Source organism: Muscardinus avellanarius (genome assembly GCF_963383645.1).
Source record: "Muscardinus avellanarius genome assembly, chromosome: 20".
In the NCBI taxonomy this organism is placed as follows: domain Eukaryota; kingdom Metazoa; phylum Chordata; class Mammalia; order Rodentia; family Gliridae; genus Muscardinus; species Muscardinus avellanarius.
The window spans coordinates 35753552-35777419 of NC_137806.1; the positions used below are offsets into that span (position 1 = coordinate 35753552).

At 46.2% G+C, this 23868-nt stretch overlaps 1 protein-coding gene across 1 annotated transcript in view; it reads left to right on the forward strand.

Moving 5' to 3' along the window:
• Positions 1-547: 547 nt before the first annotated feature.
• NUP133 (nucleoporin 133) overlaps positions 548-23868 on the forward strand; it is a gene marked incomplete at both ends in the record, with an annotated part of 43837 nt that continues 20516 nt past the window's right edge. The window contains 13 exons of the mRNA XM_080716941.1: positions 548-729; positions 3545-3663; positions 5562-5665; positions 8831-8938; positions 11529-11663; positions 12272-12442; positions 14597-14752; positions 15148-15218; positions 16443-16590; positions 17731-17878; positions 18881-19038; positions 21439-21530; positions 23002-23165. Of these exons, the coding sequence (XP_080573067.1) occupies positions 548-729; positions 3545-3663; positions 5562-5665; positions 8831-8938; positions 11529-11663; positions 12272-12442; positions 14597-14752; positions 15148-15218; positions 16443-16590; positions 17731-17878; positions 18881-19038; positions 21439-21530; positions 23002-23165 (1756 nt within the window). The remainder of the gene's footprint in view (positions 730-3544; positions 3664-5561; positions 5666-8830; positions 8939-11528; positions 11664-12271; positions 12443-14596; positions 14753-15147; positions 15219-16442; positions 16591-17730; positions 17879-18880; positions 19039-21438; positions 21531-23001; positions 23166-23868) is intronic.

Genomic DNA, 23868 nt, shown 5'->3' on the forward strand with positions numbered 1-23868 from the left:
TTTACACTTTGGAGATTAGTAGCGGAACAACACTGGCCAAAAGGAGCCTGGCAAATACTGCGTTGGCAATGGTCAGCCAGCAGAAGAGGCCAAGGGCGGCGCCTGGCTCGCCCGCCCAGCGCACCTGTCAGGCACAGGCAAGACAGGAGAAAAAGAGTGGCCGCCAAGGGTCCTCGCAGCCGCCCAAAGCTACTGGGGACGCCGCCCACACCTGGCCCCTCGCTGGTGGCGTCATCGCCACGCTTGAGCCCCCAACTCCGCCGGGTGCCAGGCTTGGCGCTGGCATCTTCCCTTGCGCTTTCCCACCTTCCCTCTGACCACGCCCACGGGTTCCTGCTGAGTTGCGTCATAGCCTCGCGCCTTCCCGCCCGCTCCGGCCACGCCCTGCAGCTCCGCGCTGCGCCTTGCGTCAGTACTTCGCGCCCGGAGCTCGGCGCAGCGCTGTGGCGTCATCACCACGCGCCTTCTCGGGTGTTTAAGCTCGCGCGCGCGAGGCTCGGGCTCTCAGCCTTCGTTTGCTGCCGGTCCTCCGCCGCTCCTTACGGCCATGTTCCCGGCGGTCTCTTCTCCGCGGACGCCGGGGCCCGGGTCTCGCAGGGGCCCCCTTGCCGGAGTCGGGCCGGGGTCCACGCCCCGCGCCGCCAGCAGAAGGGGGCTGTCCCTGGGCTCCGCGGTGGGCTCGCCCGGGCTCTTCTCCCCCGTGGGCCGGCGGAGCTCGCTGAGCTCGCGGTAAGTGGCCGCCCGGCGGGTCTCGCCCAGCGGGCTCACGCGATGGCAGAAGCCTGGGGCCCGGGACGGCGGGGGAGGGCGGCCCCAGTCCTGGGGAGGCCGAGGGATCCCATTAGAAGCCCCGATGCGGATGTCAAGGGTCGGCGGAGACCAGAACCTCACTCCTGGCAGAATTGTTACCTAATGTTACCGTACGAATTGGCCATTGGTGCCTACTGGTGATTAAAGAGCTTTGCGCCGCAGAATTTAGCTTTGCAATTAGATTATATGCCAAAGGCATGTAAGGTAAGGTAGCCCACCTCCCAACATTCACAGCTGACCTCGAACTGCAGAAGCAGGCAGTGTCTTGTTCTGCAGTCTCTTCTGAGTCCACCTTTCAAGAATGAATCTTACTCTGCAGGAAAGCAGCAGACACTCAAGCTTATGATTAAAGCTTAACCTACATAGCTTTGCAGTACTCTAAAGATAAATTATTTTTAGAGAATACACTGTATACTTAACTCCAAAGTGCTCTTCAAAATGCTGATCTTGTGTTTTCTGTTCCTTTGGAGAAAAGCCAGAATAAAGGCTGTATCTTATTTATTTTGGTGGTACTGGGGGTGGAACCCAGGGGCTTTCTACCTCCGGGCTATACTCCCAGACCTATTTTATACTTTATTTGGAAACAGGGTCTCACCAAGTTGCTGAGAGCCTCGCTAAGGAGCTGAGGCTGGCTTTGAACCTGTGCGATCCTCCTGTCTCAGCCTCCCAGGCACAGGGATTACAAGCGTGCGCCACCACGCCCAGCTGCTGTATCTTATTTAATATATTTGTGGTAGTCTTGAAAAATTTCTCACTCTTGTGACCATTTAAAGAAACACCTTTGTTACTACTTTCAGGAACACAACCCTGATCATTGTGTGCACTTCCTTGTTTAGTTCCCAGTAGGAGACAGAACAGCTGTTTGTTTGATTACTGGGGATTGAACCCAGGGACATTCTTTCTCTGGGCTACACTCCAGTTCTTTTTACTTATTTTATCTTGTAACAGAGACTCAGTAAGTTGCTAAAACTGACCTCAAACCTGTGTTTCTCCTATCTCAGCCTCCCAAATATTAGGATTACCGGTGTGCACCACCACACACATCTTGATGGAAGAACTTTTATACTGGTAACACTACCCCCATTTTCCTGAGTGCTAAGAAGAGATGTAGCTGCTCCTGTGAGTTTGTGGTAGGGACAGTGTCAGCAGGTGCTTCTTCCATTGCTTGTTGTACAGATCTAGCAGGTTTTTACAATTATAGAGCTTGAAAAGAGCTTGAGGGTGATTAATAATTAAAGATGCGGTGGGTCCCATTCGCGCACAGATACACACGGAAATTCATTATAGGTGGTATGGATGCCTTTATTCGTGGGGAGTCAACCGCCAGCCCCCGCGGGGGCTAGTGGGGGAGAGCGTGTCCCTCTGTCTCTCTATCTGGCTTCTCTCTGATCCCGCTTCTCTCTGATCGAGAGGCGTGGTCCCCTCTCGGAATCACAGGGCTCCGGCTCCTAGCTTCCAGCCCCGACCCCTGCGGGGCAGCGGCTCGAACCTTTCAGAGGGTCCCATAACAATGTTTACAGTCCATTTCTTGCTATCAAATGTGATAAAGATTGCTGTTTTATATTCTTAGTTGTTGAGACCATCAAATGGTTTTCAGTTTGAAAAACACTGGTCTAGTCCAGTCTTCTTATTTCACGTAGTGGTGAGGAGTTTAAAGTGAATAAAGGTATGTATCTAATTACTGAGCTTAGGGTCTAAACCAGGTTTCCCCTCAGTGCTGTCAGTTGTTTTTTTAATTAATAAAAACTCCATTGAAGCTGGGCGTGGTAGCGCACACTTGTAATCGCAGCATTTGGGAGGCTGAGACAGGAGGATCTTGATTCACAGACAGCCTCAGCTACTTAGTGAGGCCTTCTGCAACTTAGTGAGACCTTGTTTCAAAATAAAGAATAAAGCTGGGCAGGCATGGTGGCACGGGAGGCTGAGACAGGAGGATCGCACAGGTTTGAAGCCAGCCTTAGCTGGCTTAAGAGACCCTGTTTCCAAATAAAATATAAAAATAGGTTTGGGAGTGTAGCCAGGAGGTAGAAGGCCCCTGGGTTTCATCCCCAGTACCACCACCAAAAAATTAATTAATTAATAATAAAAGGGGGCTGGGGGTGTGGCTCCGAGGTCGAATGCCCCTGGGTCCATTCCCAGTACTGAAAAATAAAAAAACATTGAATTACACCATAATTTGCATTTAAGTACATAGTGTACATGAGCCAGTGCTTTTTTTCACTGCTGCACCTCATTTTATGTATCAAATATCTCCTTGGCTGGGTGTGGTGATGCATGCTTGTAATCCTAATACTTGGGAGGCTGAAACAGGAGGATCGCAGGTTCAAGGACAGCTTCAGCACAATAGCTAGACTCTCATCAACCTAGTGAAACCCTCTTTCAAAATAAAAGTAGAAATGGGGTGGGGGTGTGGCTTGGAGGTAGATGCCTCTGAGTTCAGTCCCCAGTAACACATACACACACAAAAAGATCTCTGTTGTGTGGATGCATGCATAAAAACTAGGATAGAGTTTTTGGTTTTTGTTGTTGTTTTTTAATTGGGTTGGAACCCAGCAGTGCTTTACCTCTGAGCTACACCCCCAGCTCTATTTTGTTTTTTATTTTGAAATAGAGTCTCACAAGTTACCATGCACTATTGGCCTCAAACCTATGATGCTGTCTCAGCCTTCAAGTACTAGGATTACCATGCTTGAGAAAATGTTTTAAGTGAAGTAATGTGCTCTCTTTTCTTTAGAGGAACACCTACACGGATATTCCCACACCACTCAGTAACTGAGTCTGTGAATTATGATGTGAAAACATTTGGGTCGTCTCTCCCTGTTAAAATCATGGAAGCCCTAACATTGGCTGAGGGTAGGTATCGCCTTCCATTCTTCTCTGTTAACAACTCAAAGCAAAACCAGAGCCTGGCATGGAGATCGGCAGTGGACTTTCCTTCGAGCCTGCACCTGCATGGAGAGGAACAGGAACCTGTCTATACTCAGCATAACTGAGATGTGTAACTTGAGAAGCAAATGAGTTGTTCTAGCACAATCACACTCCGTCGTTAAGGGTTTAAGTGCTCTGTAGGCAAGATTTGGTCCCATTTAAAAAAAAACCAATCTGGTGCCTTATATTATTGAATTTAATAATACAGTAAAATCAAGTCCCACCTCCCTCTTTATATCCTCTAGTATCTCAGCCAGTGTGCAAATTTATGATGCTACCAATGTGAAGTGCTGTTGGAAGATTGTTAGTAGTCAGACTTTCATCAACCTAGGGAGACCCTCTTTCAAAACAAAAATAAAGTAGGGCTGGGAATATAGCTCAAAGATAGAGTGCACCTGGGCCTTAGGGAAAGTTATTTTCAGAACTAATCTGCTAACCTCCATCATGCATTGTTCTGTTTTATTATTTTTTTATTTCTTTTCCCCTGAAAATTTTAGTTTAAATTGCATTCGGGTCTTTTAGCATATTCCTGTTTATGTCACCCAGACCATGTTAACAAATAAATCATAGCCTCACATTTAGGGATTCAGAGGAGCAAGTTCCTCGAGGTCAGAATTTGTACACTGAAGAGGGTGGAGCTTGAAAAGCTCCTTCTTGTGTGGGAAATTACCAAACACTGTGTTAGTCAGACCCTCAGGGATTGCCAGCCTAGAACCTGGAGCTACTACTGTGCTTTCCGGAAAAACGGCATTACAGAGCGGATACTCCTGTTTAGCAGAAAGCCCGTGCATGGCCTGGACGAGATCTGATGTCTTCACTTTAGGGTACTGATGCTTTGTATTTTTTCCCCTGACCCTACCTCTAATCAAAGAACACAGCTCAAACGAATTAAATCTCCAGGGCCTTTAACACATTTGTGGAGGCCTAGCACCAGTGATTAAGACAGCAGTACATTAACTTGGTTTTATCACTTAGTGAAGAGTGTCCTTTGTTTCTCCATATAGTGGGATTGTCATATCTCTAAGGAGCTCTTATTTGAAAATCATATTCTTAAGAATTCTTATATCTACTTATAACAAAAATTATGGAGTAGCAAACTTAGGGCCAAATACATTGTATTTGGATATATTTCTTTTTTTTTTTTTTTCTTTTCTTTTCTTTTCTTTTCTTTTTTTTTTTTTTTTTGGTGGTACTGGGGTTTCTGGAAGCCCTTCTACCTCCGGGCTACACTCCCAGACCTATTTTTACATTTTTATTTGGAAACAGGGTCTCCTAAGCCAGCGCGCGGCTGGCTTCGAACCTGCGTGATCCTCCTGTCTCTGCCTCCCAAGCACGGGGATTACAAGCGTGCGCCACCATGCCCGACTGTTTAGATATATTTCTAAAGGTGATTATCAAAGTCAAATGGATATCCTGTTAAAGATATTGGTAATTTTTTTTTTTCTTTTTGTGGTGCTAGGGATTGAACCCAGAGGCATTCTACCTCTGAGCTACATCCCCAGCCCAATTTATTTATTTATTTATTTATTTTTAATTTTGAAACAGGATCTTGCTAGGTTGATGAAAGTCTCACTATTTGCTGAGGCTATCCTTGAACCGGTGATCCTCCTGTCTCAGCCTCCCAAATACTGGGATTACAAGCGTGCGCCACCATTCCTGGCTGGAACATTGGTAATTCTTGAGCCTTCAGAAGTATTTTTTTGTTGTTGTGAATTAATCTTTTGTGTGTGTGTTTCTGTTCCCTGTTTTGGTGAAAGGTGGTAATAAAGTTTTAAGTTTTTAACAGTTTTAAGGTTGACCGCATACCTTGCTTTGTCTTTCAGTTGATGACCAGCTGTCTGTTCACATAGATGACGGTGGATGGGCCTGTCTGGTCTGCAGTGAGAAGCTCCTTGTTTGGAAGATTACTCTGTCACCTGTCACCAAGGTAGTGAGCTAGAAGGAGCTGGTGGAGACACCAGTGGTTCTGCACTTTTATCCTCACTGTTTAGGGCTGATGGAGGACTTGGGGCACCAAGAGTTTGTATTATGAAGTACTGAGTGTGCATATGTTTGCATCCTGGGGGAAGTTTCTTTAATACTTTTTTATATTGACGCCTGTATATTCCATTCCAAAAGACTCATGACCCCTAAACCTCAAGGTGTTCTGGGCTCCGCTCCAGGTGGCTTGGCCTTGCTGTTCTTTGCTCGTCCCACTTCAGGATGTTCACATCTCCAAGCCAGCCTTCTCTCAGGTCTGCAGCTGGGCTCAGTGTGCTCCTGCCTCCACATGGTCTCTGTGTGATACTAGCCTTTCTCTTGAAGCAATGATTCAGCTGGCCCAGCACATCTGCTCAGCTTCCTCTTATGTGCTGCTCCCCTGAGCAGAGCCCTGGCCTTTCTGCTTTGTTGGTGGTGGTGTGTGTGTGTGAGTGTGTGTGTGGTGTACTGGGGGTGGAACCCAGGGGCATTCTACCTCCGAGAGGTACCCCGAGCCCTATTTTTGTTTTGAAACAGGGTCTCGCTGAGTTGCAAAAGGCCTCACTAAGTAGCTGAGGCTGTCCTCAAACCAAGGTCCTCCTGTCTCAGCCTCCCAAATGCTGGGATTACAAGCCTGCGCCACCATGCCTGACTGAGTCCTAGCCTTTCTTTTGTGAGCCACTTTGCAGGGCAGATGTTTGCCTTGATTCTGAACAAAGTTGGGAGCTGAGTGTGGTGGTGCATGCCTGTAATCCCATTACTTGGGAGACTGATACAAGAGGATTACAGCAACTTGGCAAGTCTCTCTGCAATTTAAACCTGGTTTCAAAATAAATAAAGTAGGGCTGGGGGTGTAACTCAGAGGTAGGATACCCCTGGATTCAGTCCCCAGTACCACACACAAAGAAGAAAGAAGTAAGGTTTTAGGACAGTGGACTGTGTTTTGCAGATGCACCATTAGCACATGAAGCTCTTACACAGTTTTAAACAAGACCCGTGTTATTTACCTCAAATAAAACTAGACATTGACATTTTCAGTGAGCATGGTGCCGGTCAGTCTTCCTAGTGAAGTCTAAGACCACTTCCCATCTATGCTAGCAAGCTGAATGTGCTTATTTCTGAGAAGATAGAACTGTATTTTGTTAATCTGCAGGGTGGTGTTTAAGAAAATAGGTAGGATAATGCCAGTTGCTAGGTTGGCTTGCAGTTGTGAGCCTCTGACAGTGGGGCCTTTGGGGTCCAATAGCTTGCCCTCAGAAGCCTCTTTATTCTGGCAGAGTCTCTGGTACTTCTCAGTATTCTCTAGGCCCTTGTTTCATTAAAACTCAGGCTCCAGCTGGGTGTGGTGGCACACCTGTAATCCCAGCACTTGGGAGGCTGCAACAGGAAAGTGACAAGTTCAAGGCCATCCTTAGCAACCTAAAGAGACCCTGTTTCAAAATAAAAATAAGTAGCACTGGGGATGTAGCTCAGAGGTAAAATGCCCTTGGGTCAATCCCCAGAACCGAAAGAAAGAAAGAAAGAAACTTGAGTTCCTGTGTGCCTGAACTCCTCGTGTCTACTGGCCTCTGTACTGGGGGAATGGTGCTTGTGGTTAGTGGTAGGTGAGGGAGAGGTCCTGGGATGTGCTAGTTTCCAGAGGGATCTTGATATTTGGCTAGAAGTCTGAGAAAGATTTCTTTCTTTTTTTCTTTTTCTTTCTTTTTTTTTTTTTTTTTTTTTTCTTCTTCTCAGAACTGGGGATTGAACCCAGGGGAATCCTACCTCTGAGCTACATTTAAAGCCCTATTTTTTTTTTTTTTAAAGGGTCTCACAAGGTTGCGGAGGACCTCACTAAGTAGCTGAGGCTGGCAGCCTCCCAAGTACTGGGACTACAAGCATGTACCACCTCGCCCAGCTTCTGAGAAATGTTTTCAAGGCTGCCTCATATACTCTTTGCTCATGCTAATTTAATCCTTTATTTATTTATTGGTACTGGGGATTGAACCCAGGGACATTTTACCTCTGAGCTACATCCCCAGCACAGTCTTATTTGGAAATAGGATCTCACTAGATTGCTGAGTGCCTCACTATGTTGCAGAGACTGGCTTTGTGTGTGTGTGTGTGTGTGTGTGTGTGTGTGTGTGTGTGTGTGTTACTGGGAGTGGAACCCAGGGACTTTTCTACCTCTGGACTATCTATACTCCCAGACCTATTTTATACTTTATTTGGAAACAGGGTCTCACTAAGTTGCTGAGAACCTCACTAAGTAGCTGAGGCTGGCTTCGAACCTGTGTGATCCTCCTGTCTTCGCCTTCCAAGCGTTGGGATTACAAGCCTGCACCACCACACCTGGCTCAGAGGCTGGGTTTGAACCTGCAGTCCTCTGGGCTCAGCTTCCCAAGTACTGGGATTACAAGCATATGCTACCATTCCCAGCTTTTATTTTTTATTTTGAAACCGGATCTCACCACGTTGCTGATGCTGGCCTCAAACCTGCCATCCAGTTTTTTGGGGTTTTTGTTTGTTTGTTTGTTTTGGTTTTGTTTTTTTTTTTTGGTACTGGGGGTGGAACCCAGAGGCTTTCTACCTCCGGGCTATACTCCCAGACTTTTTTTATATTTTTATTTGGAAACAGGGTCTCACTAAGTTGCTGAGAGCCTCACTAAGTAGCTGAGGCTGGTTTTGAACCTGCGGCGATCCTCCTGTCTCAGCCTCCCAAGCGCGGGGATTACAGGCGTGCGCCACCACGCCCGGCTTGCCATCCAGTTTTAGACATCAAGTACTGGGATTACAGGAGCATGCCACCATGTCTGACTCTGATTTGACATGTCAGATAAACAAATAGACTGGGAAAGTTTCATAGGAAACCTAAGTGCTCCTCTTTACCAGTGGACGCTGGTCAGGAAGAGATTAGATGAGCTGGCATTCAGGTCCAGTGTGGCTCTTAACTTTTCCTGTTGCTGTGTCTCCTAAACTTTGTTGTAAAATTATTTGAAAGTCTGATCGAAGAGCTGTGAAAAGAAAGAGTTATTTGTGGAATGGTAATGAGTCAGAATCTAAGATACACAGAGAAAGGAAATAGAGAAGTCAGAGGCATATTCAAAACATTGGGTTTGATGTAAAAGACTCCCTGTTTGGGTTCATCCTGCAGCTCTCTGTTTGCAAAGAACTTCAGCTGCCGCCTAGTGACTCCCACTGGACTGCTGACCTTGTGGCTCTTTCCTACGCTGCCACCTCAGGTGAAGCTCATTCTATTCAGGTGGGTGACTAAGAGCTTATTGAAATAGACTTTTTGGAAGAAGGACAAGCTAAAGTTGGAGGAAACATCCAGCCCAGTTTTGAAGCATAACCATGAAGTACAGAAATGAAGACTTTGTGTCATTAGCACAGAGGTGGCTGGGGGTGGGTCTGTGGACCAGAGCAGCGAGTGGTTGCGGAGCCGCACAACGGGGCCACAGGAGTGGAGACAAGTGAGAAGGCACCTCGGTGGAGGAAGCTTGGTCTTTTCAGGAAATAGCCTTGTGACAGTCGGTCATCTGTAATTTTCAAAAACTGAACTTTCTCCAACCATAGATCTAAATGTAAAACTAGCAATTTTAGAAAAACAGGAGAAAAATCATGATCTGAAGTTAAGCACAGTTCTTAGAAGTTATGATCCATAGAAGAAAAAAATTGGTAAGACTATTATTAAAATAAGATGAAAGTATAAAACTTTGCTTAAGAAAATGAAGAGGCATGTTACAGATTGGGAGAAAATATTTGAGTCTTGTATCAATGAATGTTCATAATATAAAAGAACTCTCAAACCTGATAAGAAAACAGTCCAGACCTAAAGCAGGACGTAAGTCTTGGATAAACACTTTACCAGAGAGGGTGCAAGGATGGCAGACAAGCACGTGAAGAGGTGTTTGACATTCGAGAATGCTTAGAGACATGAAATCCCACTGCATGTGCCTCTGAGGTGCTGACGAGGATGGCGCGCCTAGAACCCTTACCGCTGATGGGTACAGAATGGTACAGCCGCTGGTGAAGGTACACGTGCCATGTGACCAGCGGCTTCATTCTTGGCTGTTGACCTTAGAGAAATGGAAACCCACGTTACACAAAGTCATGCACAATTGCCATGGCCATTTTGTTTGTGATAGCCAAAGGTGGGAAGAACCCAAGCACCCTTTAGTAAATGGCGGGTGAGCTGAACTGGTAGACTCATGTCGTGGAGTCTACCCAGCAGCAAACCAAACATTCCTGGCACCTGTGGTGACGTGGAAGCCGGTTAAAACTGCTGGCATCTCCAGGTGTGGTGGCACACGCTTGTAATTCCAGCACTTGGGAGTCTGAGACAGGAGGATCGCACAGGTTCAAAGCCAGCTTCAGGAACTTAGTGAGACCCTTTTCCAAATAAAGTATAAAATAGGTCTGGGAGTATACCCCAGAGGTAGAAAAGCCCTGGGTTCCACCCCCAGTACCACAAAAAGAAAGAAAGAAAGATGGATGGATGGATACTGGTATTGGTGTTTACATTCTGGGGGAATGGGTACTCGGGAATGAACCCAGGAGCATTCTACCTCCGAGCTACGCCCCCAGCACTTTTTATTGCTGAAAATCTCACTAAGTTGCTGAAGCTGGCCTCAAGCCTGCAATCCTCCTGTTTTAGCATCCCAAGTACTGGGATTACAAGTATGTGCCTCTGTACCTGGCTATATTCCTTATGATTTCCTTTTCTGACAGTTTTAAAGCGACAGGCTATAATGATGGAAAGAGTAGTTGCCAAGGTTAGGATGGAAAAGGTGCTGGCTGGCACTAGGAGGTTTTGGGGTGATGAAACTGCACTGGACCCCTCTTATTAAAATCCACAAAATTAGCTGGATGTGGTGGCACACATCTGTAATCCCAAAACTTGGGAGGTTGCAACAGGAGATTGCAGGTTTGAGGCCAGCCTCAGCAACTTCACAAAACCCCGTTTCAGAATAAAAAGGGAAACTGGTTGTAGTGGCACATACTGGTAATCTCAGCATTTGGGAGACTGAGATAGAAGGATCATGGTTCATGGACAGTCTCAGCTACTTAGACCTTTTGCAACTCAGTGAGACCCTGTTTCAAAATAAAGAATAAATATAGGGCTGGGACTGTAGCTCGGAGGTAGAATACCCTTGGATTCCATCCCCAGTACTGCAAAAAAAAAAAAGGTGGGGGAAATGAGGGTATACCCCAGAGGTAGAATGCTCCTGGGTTCAATCCCCTGTACCAAAAAATAAAACTAAACCTTTACAACAAAGGAAAACTTGGCTTTACTATTTGATAATTATAATAAGTTTTAAAGAGTTCTTTTTGCAGTAATGGAGATTGAACTCAAGGGCATTCTACCTTCAAAGATACACTCCCAGCCCTAATTTTTTTCTATTTATTTATTTATTGTACTGGGGGTGGAACCCAGGGACTTTTCTACCTCCGGTCTATACTCCCAAACCTATTTTATACTTTTATTTGGAAACAGGGTCTCACTGAGTTGCTGAGAGCCTCAGTAAGTAGCTGAGGCTGGCTTTGATCCTCCTGTCTCAGTCTCCCAAGTGATGGGATTACAGGCGTGTGCCGCCACACCTGGCTCCAGCCCTATTTTTTATTCTTTATTTTGAAACAGGGTCTCACTAAGTTGTAGAGGGCCTCACTAAGTAGCTGAGGCTGTCCACAAAACCCGGATCCTCTTGTCTCAGCCTCCCAAGTACTGGGATTACAAGCATGCGCCATACACCTGGCTTCTAAAGAATTCTTTTTTCTGATTTTATCAGTGTCATCTTGGTTTCGAGGCCTTCTTTTGTTGATTGCTGACTGCACTCTGGTTATGTTTTAAGGCTGTTTCTGTCATGGTGGCCACCAGAGAAGGATCCATCCGCTACTGGCCGAGCCTGGCTGGGGAGGCCACCTACACTGAGGCGTGCGTGGACTTGGGAGGAGACAAGACTTGCAGGTTTCTGACGGCAGTGCAGGTGTGTGATGGACTGCCTTACTTTATCTGGGTTTGGCAGTGGGGTTTGAAGGGCTGGAATGTGGTTCATGAACAGCCGCAGGCCCAGTGAGGACCAGGCAGACCAGGAGGAGGTGAATGGAAGGGCCTGCGATCTGAACAGCCTACGAAGCAGGCCTCCTGGGGCTCTGAGATGTTTGTACTGGGTGACAGCAAGTAGTGTTTGTTGCTTTTAGAAACATTTTATAGGACTAGCCTAAAATCTGGACATTTCAATGTCTACCCTGTAGTTTACTATAGTAATAAAGTCTGCTGAGTGCATAGCACGTTACTTGACAAGCTGAGACAGGAGAATCACAGGTATGCGGCCAGCCTCAGAAACTCGTCCAGACCCTGCTTCATAAAAAATAAAAAGGTCTGGGAGTGTAGCTAGGAAGCAGAGTGCTCCTGGGTTGTAATCCCCAGGACCAAAAGAGGAAGTGAGGGAGGTCTGTTAACATGATTTTTTGAACCTGTCTGAGCAGCTGTGTTTAAAGGATGCCCCACCACACTGGCTCAGATTTTTTGTTAGTTCTCTTTATCTTAGAATCAGTTGTCTCCTTGAGCTAATCTGACAGTATTTGTTCACAGGGAGGAAGTTTCATCTTGTCTTCAGTGGGAAGCCAGCTAATTCGGTTGATACCAGAAAGCTCTGGGAAGATCCATCAGCATATCCTGCCTCAGGGGCAAGGCATGCTTTCAGGAATCGGTAGAAAGGTTTCTTCCCTTTTTGGAATTTTGTCTCCTAGTAGTGATCTTATGGTAAGTTTAACCTGATTTCTTCTTTTTTGAAATAAGGTCTTGCTAGGTTGATGCAAGTCTAACTACTTGCTGAGACTACTCAAACCTGCAATCCTTCTATCTCAGTCTCCCAAGTACTAGGAGTACAAGTATGCACCACCACTCCTGGCTTACAATCTGATTTCTTACTGAAATCAAAGTTGAAAGGTTTTTTTGTAGCTGGGCGTGGTGGCACATGCTTGTAATCCCAGCATTCAGGAGGCTGAGACCAGAGGATCACGGTTCACAGAGAGCCTCAGCTTAGTGAGGCCCTCCCTAACTTAGTGAGACCTTGCTTCAAGTTAAAGAATAAAAATAGAGCAGGGGCTGGGCGTGGTGGCGCACACTTGTAATCCCTACGCTTGGGAGGTGGAGACAGGAGGTGGAGACAGGAGAATCGCGTAGGTTCAAAGCCAGCCGCGCTGCCTTAAGAGACCCTGTTTCCAAATAAAAAGTATAAAAGTAGGTCTGGGAGTGTAGCCCGGATGTAGAAGGGCTTCCAAGAACCCCCCAGTACCAAAAAAAAAAAAAAAATCGGGGTGTAGCTCAGAGGTCGAATGCACCTGGGTTCCATACCCAGACCTGCAAAAGAAAAAAAAAAACTTTTTGGAACATTGACATTACCTCCCCATGAGTTAAAGCTATTTAGTAAACTCTCAACTGTTTTCTAAGGATTGGCTAGCCTTGTATGCACGAACGTGTGTGAGCACTGGGTGCTCTAATTGCTGCCCTCTGTTGCAGGTAGCTCCTGGTACCTGCTTCCTTGAGTGGTCTTTGAACCTAAAACTTAACAGGTCTAGAAGCAAAGTATCTACTCCTCCTTTCTTGTGATTACATGTGTTTTAGTCTTGTTTGTTTGTTTTGTGGTACTGGGGATGAAACCCAGAGTCCTTCTACCTCTGGGCTACGCTCTCAGACCTGTTTTATTTTTTACTTGTAAACAGGGTCTCACTAAGTTGTTTATCAGTTTTTTTTTTATAATTTTTTTTCAGTCTGGGGATGGAACCCAGGGGCATTCTACCTCCGAGTGACACCCCCAGCTTTATTTTTTATTCTTTATTTTGAAACAGGGTCAAACTGAGTTGCAAAGGGCCTCACTAAGTAGTAGCTGAGGCTGTCCACGAACCACAGTTCTCCTGTCTCAGCTTCCAAAATGCTGGGATTACAAGTATGTGCCACCATGCCTGGTTATCATTTTGTTTTTAAAGATTTTTCCTCCCTGTTTATCAGGGCTTCTGAGGACCCTGTAGTTTTACATCTCCAAACTCTGCTCTTCCCAAGCTTCCCGCCCTCACCTCCCTTTCAAGGTGTACTTCAGGACCATTTACTCCTTCGAGTCCTGATGTTACAGTTGGGGGAGGGGGGGCACCACGCTCTGGGTTCTTTTCTGACTCAGTATAGAAATAAATAGCTGGAAGCCAGGTGTGGTGGCACACTTGTAATCCCAGTCTTGGGAGACTGAGACAAGAGGATCACAGGTTTGAGGACAGCTTCGGCAAGAGGTGAAACTCTTATCAACCTAGCAAGACCCCGTTTCCAAATAAAAATAAAATGGGGGTGGAGGTGTAGCTCAGAGGTAGACTGCCCCCAGATTCAATCCCCTGTGACACACACACACACACACACACACACACACACACACACACTAAAATAAAATGCCAGAAAATCTCCGTTGCAAAGCTAAGCAGTTTATTGCATAGCAACAGAGAAAGTACCACACTCTAAAGGGGAGTGTGGTGAAGTGTCCTACACTGCTTCCCATCCCCCAGACTCCCGGTCTTATATTTAGTTCATGCTCCCTTATCTTTACAGAGATAGGCCATCTGGTCTGACATCACTGAACAGAATATCGTAAACCAGAGGGGATACGTGGTGCTTTTTTTTTTAACCCCCTTTAAGTCCGGTGTCTGTGACCTAGGTCTCAGCGTCTCGTCTTTGTGCTATTGACAGAGCCTGCCTACAGAAGTCCGTGGCAGAGCAGCCTGCCTCTCTGCAGAAGTACAGGCAGGGATCTGTGGCTAGGTCACTGAGTGCAGGTTCTGCTGGAGTGCTAGTCACAGAGCCTTGCAGCATGTGAGCTGGGTTTGCTCGTTGGATTCAGTCCCTGAGCATGACTCCCTTTTCCTCTCCTCTCAGCTTTCCGGTGTTCTCTGGGACAGAGGAAGGTCGAGCTTCTATAGCCTCACGAGCTCAAACATCAGTAAATGGGAATTGGATGACTCTTCAGAAAGACAAGCTTACAGCTGGGACATCCACAGAACCCTCAAGGAGAACATCACTGATGCTATTTGGGTAAGGAATGACTGCATTTGTCTCTGTGATTCATGGTCACGTCACACTGTGCTTTTTCCCTTCTATTATTTGAACCCATTTCAATGTAATAAACACAGTGTATAGCCATCGGATGAGAGAAGTATGTCGTCTCCATATACGTGGGAGCTCATGGTTCACTTGCTTACAGAGTTAAAGGATATACACTGTCTTTCAGCACCTGCTGGAGCTGGTGTTGAGTGTGCAGTCTCCACACAAGGGGGAGCTTACAATTCACTTCCTTACAGAGTTAAGGGATGCACACTGCCCGTTGAGCACCTGCTGGAGCTGGTGTTGAGTGCTTCACTAGGTGCTGGGGTACAGAGGTGAAATGCTTCCTGTGGTCAGGCAGCTCATGTTTTGGCATTTCCGTGTAGGGATCTGAAAGTAACTATGAAGCTATTAAAGAAGGGGTCAACATTCGGTATCTGGACTTGAAGCAAAACTGGTAAGCAATTCATTGGTCCTAAAGAAAAGTTAACATTTTGGAAAATAAGTGGTTGCAGGCTGGCAGATCTTTACTGTGAAGGGTTCAGGGGCAACTGTTTGAGGCGGAGGGGCCAGGAGTCTGTATCGGCACTTCTCTGTCGAAGCTGGTAGTGTAGCATCTGCCTGGTGGTGCTTAAGTGAGTGGTGTGGCTGCTTAGCACAGCTCCTTCAAACCTGGCTGGGTTCAGTTGTCTATGTACCAAGTCCTGGATTAGGTGATGTGTTGATCCTTTGTTTAAAAGTCAAATTTGTAAGCCAGGCTTGGTGATGCATGCCTGTAATCTCGGTATTGGGGAGACTGAGGCAGGATTGTAGGTTTGAGGCCAGCCTCAGCAGCATAGTAAAACCCTACTTCAAAATTTAAATGGGAGGGATGGGTATAGTTAGGAGATAGAATGCCCCTGGGTTCATTTCCCAGTTTAAAAAAAAAAAAACTGGGGCCGGGCGTGGTGGCGCACTTTTGTAATACCTCCCTGCACTTGGGAGGCTGAGACAGGAGGATTACACAGGTTCAAAACCAGCCTCAGCTACTTAGTGAGACCTTGTTTCCAAATAAAGTATAAAATAAGTCTGGGAGTATAGCCTGGAGGTAGGAAGCCTCTGGATTCCACCCCCAGTACCACAAAAAAAAAAAAAAAAAAAAAATTGGGGAAGTTTATTGTACCATAATTACCTATGATAATAGCGTGTGTGTGGTGGTGGGGGGGGTACTAGGGTTGAACCCAGGGACATTTACCTCTAAGCTACACTTCCAGCCCTATTTTTTTATTCTTTGAAACACTAAATTGTGAAGGGAGGGCCTCATTGAGTAGCTGAGGCTGGCCACGAATCTGCTATCCCTCTGTCTCAGCTCCCAAGTACTGGGATAAGAGTGTACCACCATGCCAGGCCCCCGCCCCCCAAAAATTGACAAGCTGGGCATGGTGTTGCACGCTTGTAATCCCAGCATTTGGGAGGCTGAGACAGGAGGATTGAGGTTCCTCAGCTACTTAGTAAAGCCCTCCGCAACTTAATGAGACCCTGTTTCAAAATAAAGAATAAAAGAAATAGGACAGAGGGTGTAGCTCGGAGGTCATATGTCCATGGGTTCCATCCCCAGACCCCTCCCCAAAAAAAAAAAAAAAAAAAACTTGTAAGAACCTGCCAACTGTTTCCTGATGTGCCTTTCTTTCTCCTCGGCTAGTGATGGACTCCTGATTTTAGCAGCAGCATGGCATCCAGCAGACAGTCCCTGCCTCGTCTATTACTCCCTGGTAACAGTGGAAGACACTGGCTACCAGATGTCAGATGTAGTCACTGTAGAGGTCACTCAGTACAATCCACCTTTTCAGGTAAGTTGAATTATGAAGTGCAATGACACATTGAGTTCTTTTCTAACCATTGCAGGGTTTTTTTGAGGTTCATCTGCAGGGCTTGGAAATGATTCAAACAGCTTGCTGCCAGACATTGTCACTCCCACCCCTTTTACCCCGCTGCCCAGCCCAGCTCAGCCCAGGCTGGGAGCTCCAGCAGTTCTGAGCTGGTGGGACTGCTGCAGCAAGTACTTGGGGTGGGTCATTCATGAACATCAGAAGGTTCTGGTTGCAGTTTTAGGCAGATTTGACATATTTTGCAAATCACCTCATGAGGAGTGTTTAGATCTTCCACAAGGTGAATCAGGGAATTCATACTTTATTGTTTTATGTGATAGTTATATGTTTTTATTATTTTTATTTTATTTATTTATTTATTTATTGCAGATCTGGGGATGGATCCAAGGGGCATTCAACCTCTGAGCTACACCCCCTGCCCTATTTTTTTTTTTTTTTTTTTGGTGGTACTGGGGTTCTTGGAAGTCCTTCTACCTCCGGGTTACACTCCCAGACCTGTTTTTACATTTTTATTTGGAAACAGGGTCTCCTAAGCCATCGCGCGCGGCTGGCTTTGAACCCGCAGGATCCTCCTGTCTCTGCCTCCCAAGCGCAGGGATTGCAAGCATGTGCCACCATGCCCAGCTTATTCTTTTATTTTTAAAACCAGGTCTCGCAGGGCGTGGTGGCACATGCTTGTAATCCCCGTACTTGGGAGACTTAGACGGAAGGATCGCGCAGGTTCGAAGCCAGCCCCAGCTGGCTTAAGAGACCCTGTTTCCAAATAAAATATAAAATAGGTCTGGAAGTGTAGCCTGGAGGTAGAAGGCCCCTAGGTTCCATTCCCAGTACCACAAAAATAAAGAAAGAAAGAAAGAAAGAAAGAAAGAAAGAAAGAAAGAAAGAAAGAAAGAAAGAAAGAAAGAAAATAATAATAAAACCGGGTCTCACTGAGTTGCAGAGGACCTCACTAAGTAGTGGAGGCTGTCCGCAAACCACGATCCTCTGGTCTCAGCCTCCTGAATGCTGAGATTGCAGGTGTGCGCCACCATGCCTGGCTTTGTGATAATTATATTAATCACAAGTATTTTTGTTTCAATTCTCATTAATTTTAATTTTCAGTCTGAAGAACTGATTATGTGTCGACTGATGGTCCCAAACTTTACAAACCAAACCGCCTATCTGTATACGGAAGGTGCCGTCTATGTGTGCTCCACGGGAACGGGGAAGTTTTCACTTCCTCGGGAGAAAATTGGCTTTACTGCACAAGGTACAGTAGCAGCTTCGGAAAGGATGATTGGTGGCTCAGTAGTCATTCTCCATAGGGTTCGTTCTCTTTCAAGGGTGCTGCTCCTGGTGTGATGCTGTGAGGTGTTACTGAGACATTTAGTACATTGTGCAGCAGCTGAAGTCCTCGCAGTCCTGAAAAACTGAAAGGATGATAAGAACTGTAACATTTTCCAAGGGGAAAAGACCAGGAAAGAGACACCTGACATTAAGTGAAGAGTTGCCTGTGTGCCTGAGGCAGAGTGCTTGTTCCCAGTTGGTATTCTTCAGGCCAGTTTGTCCAGACCCCTGGAGAGAGGAGGGCAGCGCTGAACCCTGCATGGGGCAGAGTGAGTGGGTGCAGACAGGCCTGTAGACCCTTGGGTCCAGGCAGCAGGGGAGGCCACAGCCCGAGCCTGGGGCATCCAGTCCTGGATGAGCCCTGAGGAGGGTGATAGGAGGGTGCTGAAGCGCTGAGCAGGCCTAGACACCTGCCTGTGGCTGGTGTAATAGGCGCAGGCCACAGGAGCAAAGGGGCTGCTGTTGAATTTTGCAGAAGGAATTTCTCTCTGGGCTCATTTCTCTCTTAAAAGGCTGGTTTTCTAGTAGGGTTAGTGGAAGGACACAGAGGCTCTTGACATTTGACTCTGGAATTGAAAGCTGAGTTCAAAGTAGGGATAACATTGTAAAGAAAAAAGTATGTTCTTCTACATCAGCACAATGATTTTCTACTCAGGGTGGAGGATGTTAGAATGCATTTTATGCTGGGCATGGCAGTGCACACTTGTCATCCCAGCATTTGGGAGGCTGACAGGAGGATTGCGGTTCAAGGACAGCCTCAGCTACTTAGACTCTTTGCAATGCAGTGAGACCCTGTTTCAAAATAAAGAATAAAAAATGGGGCTGAGGGTATAATTTGGAGAATGCCCCTGACTTCCATCCCCAATACCACAGGCAAAAAAAAAAAAATCCATTTGTGCTATACACGTGTGTTTTTTCCTCGCAGGAGATGGCATTTTGGGGGCTGGTTCCTGTGGCGGCGTACCCATCCTTTTCTCTAGAACCAGCGGGCTGGTGTCTGTCACTTCAAGGGAAAATGTGTCTCTATTAGCAGAAGACCTGGAGGAGTCCTTGGCATCCTCAGTTGCTGGCCCAAGCAGTGATGTAATGTGGTGGACCCATGCAATTTCGTAACTTTTATTTTTTATTGTATACAAATGTTTCACAAAGAGTTCAGACAGTTGTAAAGATTAGGATGAAAACATTGATTCTTTTACCTCCCTCATCCCCTTGGTCCTCTCCCAAGCAGCTAGCTGCTTCCAGGTCTCCTGGCAGTTCTTACTGTTGTTTCTCTTTGCATCTAAGCAATCTGCATGTGTTGCCATCTCTGGGATTCAGCAATTTTGGAATGTGAGGGTTTGGGGGAACTTAACACTCCTTCCTCTGCCTCTGCCGTCCAAATGCAAACTCTCATTAGAGTGACAATGTGAATATTGTTTCTGGTTTTCTGAGCCTTGTAATGTACTGATTTCGCTTCCTGCTTCATATGACATGCGGGTCTTGAGGATGTCATGGTGTCGGTTTAAATGTGCTTGCTTTTCTCTAATGTCTGAGTTAATCATCTCACATCCTCCAGAACTCTGAAGAATGCTGCTCAGAGGACCCCTCCCCACGGCCCACTCTCAGGAGGCTGTGTCTGCACAGCTGTCTGGGAGCCGCCCCCTGCCCTCCTCATTGCCGGCCCCTGTCCCCACAGAGCTGCCCACCTTCCCATGTACAGCTGCCCTCTGCCCTCCTCAGTGCTGGCCCTGCCCTCACAGGGCTGCCCACCTTCTCCTTGCTGCTTCTATCTCTCTTGTTCCTCTTCCCGGGGTAGTTAGGTCACAGAGTTGGGGTGCAGATAGTATTTCTGTTTCTTTGTTTTTCTGTGAGTTTTGAAAGGAATAGTAGAATAAAAGTCTTTACTTTTTTTCTGCTATTTATAAACCTGAGATACACACACTTAATCTTTAAAGACTAAAAAGGCTGGGCATGGTGGCACAAGCTTGTATCCCAGTTCTTGGGAGGCAGGAGACTGAGTCAGGAGGATCACAGGTTCATGGCCAGCCTCAGCTGAGGTCCTCCGCAATTTAGTGAGACCCTATTTCAAAATAAAGAATGAAAATTAGGGCTAGTAGCTGGGTATGGTAGTACACGCTTGTAATCCCAGCATTTGGGAGGCTGAGACAGGAGGATCCCAGTTCACGGACAGCCTCAGTTACTACTTAGGCCCTTTGCAACTCAGTGAGACCCTGTTTCCAAATAAAGAATAAAAAATAGGGCTCGGGGTGTGGCTCAAAGATAGAATTCTATCCTCAGGACCGAAAAAAAAAGTTAAAAAGAATACTGTTTTGGCCAGGAGTGGTGGAACACGTTTATAATCCCAGTACTTGGGAGGCTGAGAGATGAGATCGCAGGTTCACAGCCAGCCTCAGCTATTTGCTGAGGCCCTCCACAACTAAGTGAGACCCTGTTTCAAAATAAACAATAAAAACAATAGTACTAGGGGGTGTAGCTTGGAGGTAGAATGCCTTGAGTTCAATCCCCAGTACCTTATAAAAATTCTATTTTGGGTATTTTCCAATTGAATATGAATATGAAATATGTAGCCTATTTTATAATTTAAAGTTAAAGTTAGAGCTGGGCGTGGTGGTACAGGCTTGTAATCCCAGTACTTTGGGAGGCTGAGACAGGAGGATCCGAAGCCAGCCTCAGCTACTGAGTGAAGCTCTCAGTAACTTACTGAGACCCTGTTTCCAAATAAAACACAAAATAGGTCTGGGAGTACAGCCCAAAGGTAGAAAGGCCCTGAGTTCCACTCCCAGTATCACAAAAAACATTAATAAGAAAATAAAGTGGTGTGTGTGTGTGTGTTGTGGTACTGGAGATTGAACCCAGGGATATTCTACCTCTGAGCTATGCCCCCAGCCCTACTTTATTTTTTAAATTTTGAAACAGAGTCCTACTAGGTTGATAAGAGTCTCACTACTTGCTAAAGCTGTCCTTTAACTTATGATCCTCCTGTCTCAGCCTCCCAAGTACTAGGATTATGGGTGTATGCCACCACACCTGGCTAAATTCTTGTTTAATCTTAAAATCAGCAACATACTTTAGTAGCATATTGTGTTGGCATGAGCTGAATAAGAACAAAGCTAACAAACATTTTGTTGATCATGATAAAGTCCCAAGTAGTTTGATAAGGATATAATCCCTGAACTGTCCACCCCTTCTGAACCTTTGGCTGGTCCTTCAGTTCTGTCTCTGTTTCCATGGGGGTCTGAGTGCATACACTCTTCAGGGATGTGCTGCAGCTGGGGCATGGCATTGTGGCCTGAGGGTAGGTCCAGTTCTTCCTCTAGGTCTGTCCTGTTGCAGTGGGTGCTTATACACAGATGCATAAGCACTCTGCAGGGGTGGCTGCAGCTGGGGGGAGTGTTCTGTGGCCCAAGGGGATCCACTTCTTCCTTAGTGACCCAACACTGATCAGACAGCCTTCACCTCTAAACTGGATCTTGTTTTTTGCAGAGCATGGTTTTTGAGGCAACTACAAAGAATGAAACCATAGCCCAGGAAGACAAGACGAAACTGCTGAAAGCCGCTTTTCTGCAGTACTGCAGGTACGGTCCCTCTTTTAGATCCATGCTCACTGATGTTGGTACACATTTACTGGCATGCTTGATTGGCGGTGAGCCCATGTTGGAGGAGCAGTGCCATCCGAGAAACATGTTTTTCTGAGTGTTGGTGCTTTCAGTTGCTCTGAACTTCAGGTCACGAATTTGGTAGCCACAGGAGGTCCAAGCTAGGCTAGGAGACGCATCTGACCTAATACACCAGCAGCCTTGATGGCAGATCTCATCAAGCACAGCTTTTTACTGTTATAAGTTTATTGGTGTTATAAATCCCAACTAGCCTAGCCTATTAGTTGACATTTACCACCTACAAAACTACCACAAAATGTAGAGGCTCCTTCAGCATAGCTGAGGTTCTGCAGCTCAGTGGCTTGAGTCGGGCTGAGATGGCAGCTGGATTGGCCCAGGCTGGGCTTGCTCCCGTGGTCAGCAGCCAGGCTGGTTGCCTAAGGTAGGCTGTGGCTTCTCATCAGCCATGCTGGCATTTGGGCAGGGGTATGTTGTGTGGCACCCTAGGGACTGCAGGCTGTCAGCAGCATTCCTGGGCACCTCCCACTAGATGCCAGTGGCCCCTCCTGTGACAACCCACATTACCTCCAGGCATGGCCTTCCCAGCCCAATGGCCCCGTGGCCCTCCGCACCTGTTTGATTGTTTGGCTGCTCCTAGAGCTTTGTCCTGAAGCCCAGGACTGATTTCATCTCCCTGTGTCCAGTGCCAAGCTCATTTTAAGATCTGCAGTACTAATTGAATTAATGACTATAATGGTGTCCCCCCCCCTTTTTTTTTTTTTTTGGTACTAGGGATTGAACCCAAGGGCAGTCTACCTCCAAGTTACACCTCCCAGTCCTTTTTTTTTTTTTTTTTTGGTGGTACTGGGGTACACTCCCAGACCTATTTTATACCTTTTTTTTTTTTTTTTTTTTTTTTTTTTTTTAATTTGGAAACAGGGTCTCTTAAGCCAGCACAGCTGGCTTCGAACCTGTGTGATCCTCCTGTCTCCACCTCCCAAGCGCGGGGATTAGATTACAAGCGTGCGCCACCACACCCGGCTTTTTTTTTTTTTTTTTTTTTTTTTTTTTTCATTTTTAATCAAACACATGTTACCAACAGTATTTGGGCTGAAATCTCCACATGGAACTTTAATTCACAATTAATTTTTCTATGGTAAGTTTTTTATTTTGTTTTTTTTGGTTTTTTTTTGTTTTTTTTTTTTTTTTGTGGTACTGGGGTTCCTGGAAGCCCTTCTACCTCTACACTCCCAGACCTATTTTTACATTTTTATTATTTGGAAACAGGGTCTCCTAAGCCAGCGCACGCGGCTGGCTTCGAACCTGCGCGCTCCTCCTGTCTCTGCCTCCCAAGCGCGGGGATGACAAGCGTGCGCCACCACGCCCGGCTCTGGTAAGTTTTGAAGATGGTTTACCTGCTTTCATGCTTTTACTCTCTAATGTATTTCAGGAAGGACTTAGGTCATGCTCAAATGATGGCTGATGAACTGTTCTCTTCTAACTCTGACTTGGATTCTGATTCTGAGCTAGACAGGGCTGTTACCCAAATCAGTGTAGACTTGGTCGATGACTACCCAGCCTCTGACCCACGGTGGGCTGAATCTGTCCCTGAAGGTAAGAAGACTTTTATTTTACTGCGATGGAGTGATCTGTTTTAAGAAGAATATTCTGGTTTTGTGTTCCATGTGTCTCTCAAAGTGTATTTTTTTGTTTGTTACCAGGGATTGAACCCAAAGGCATTCTACCTCTGAGCTACACCCCAGCCCTATTTTATTTTTTTGTTTTTTTGGTTTGTTTGTTTTGCAGGTCTGGCGGTAGAACCCAGGGGCATTCGACCTCAGAGCTACACTGCCTGCCCTATTTTTTACTCTTTATTTTGAAACTGGGTCTCGCTGAGTTGCAGAGGGCTTCACTAAGTAGCTGAGGCTGTCCGCGAACTGCGATCCTCTGATCTCAGCCTCCCGAATGCTGGGATTACAAGTGTGCGCCACAATGCCCGGCTTATTTTTTTATTTTGAAACAGGGTTTTGCTAAATTGCTGAGGCTGGTCTTGAACCTGCAATCTTCCTGTCTCAATCTCCTAAGTATTGGGATTACAACCTTGCACCACTGCGTGGCACAAAGCACATTTTTTGAAAGATTGTAATCTTCCTTAAAGTAGATTTTTAAACAGGATCCGAAACAGTCCAGATACAGAAAGGGCTGGGGAAGTGGCTCAGGGGTGGAGCATTTGCCTAGCATGTGCAAGACCCTGGGTTCAGTGATCAGTTCTGAAAAAAGAAAGAAAGAAAAATCTTCTAGGTCAGAGAATAAAATC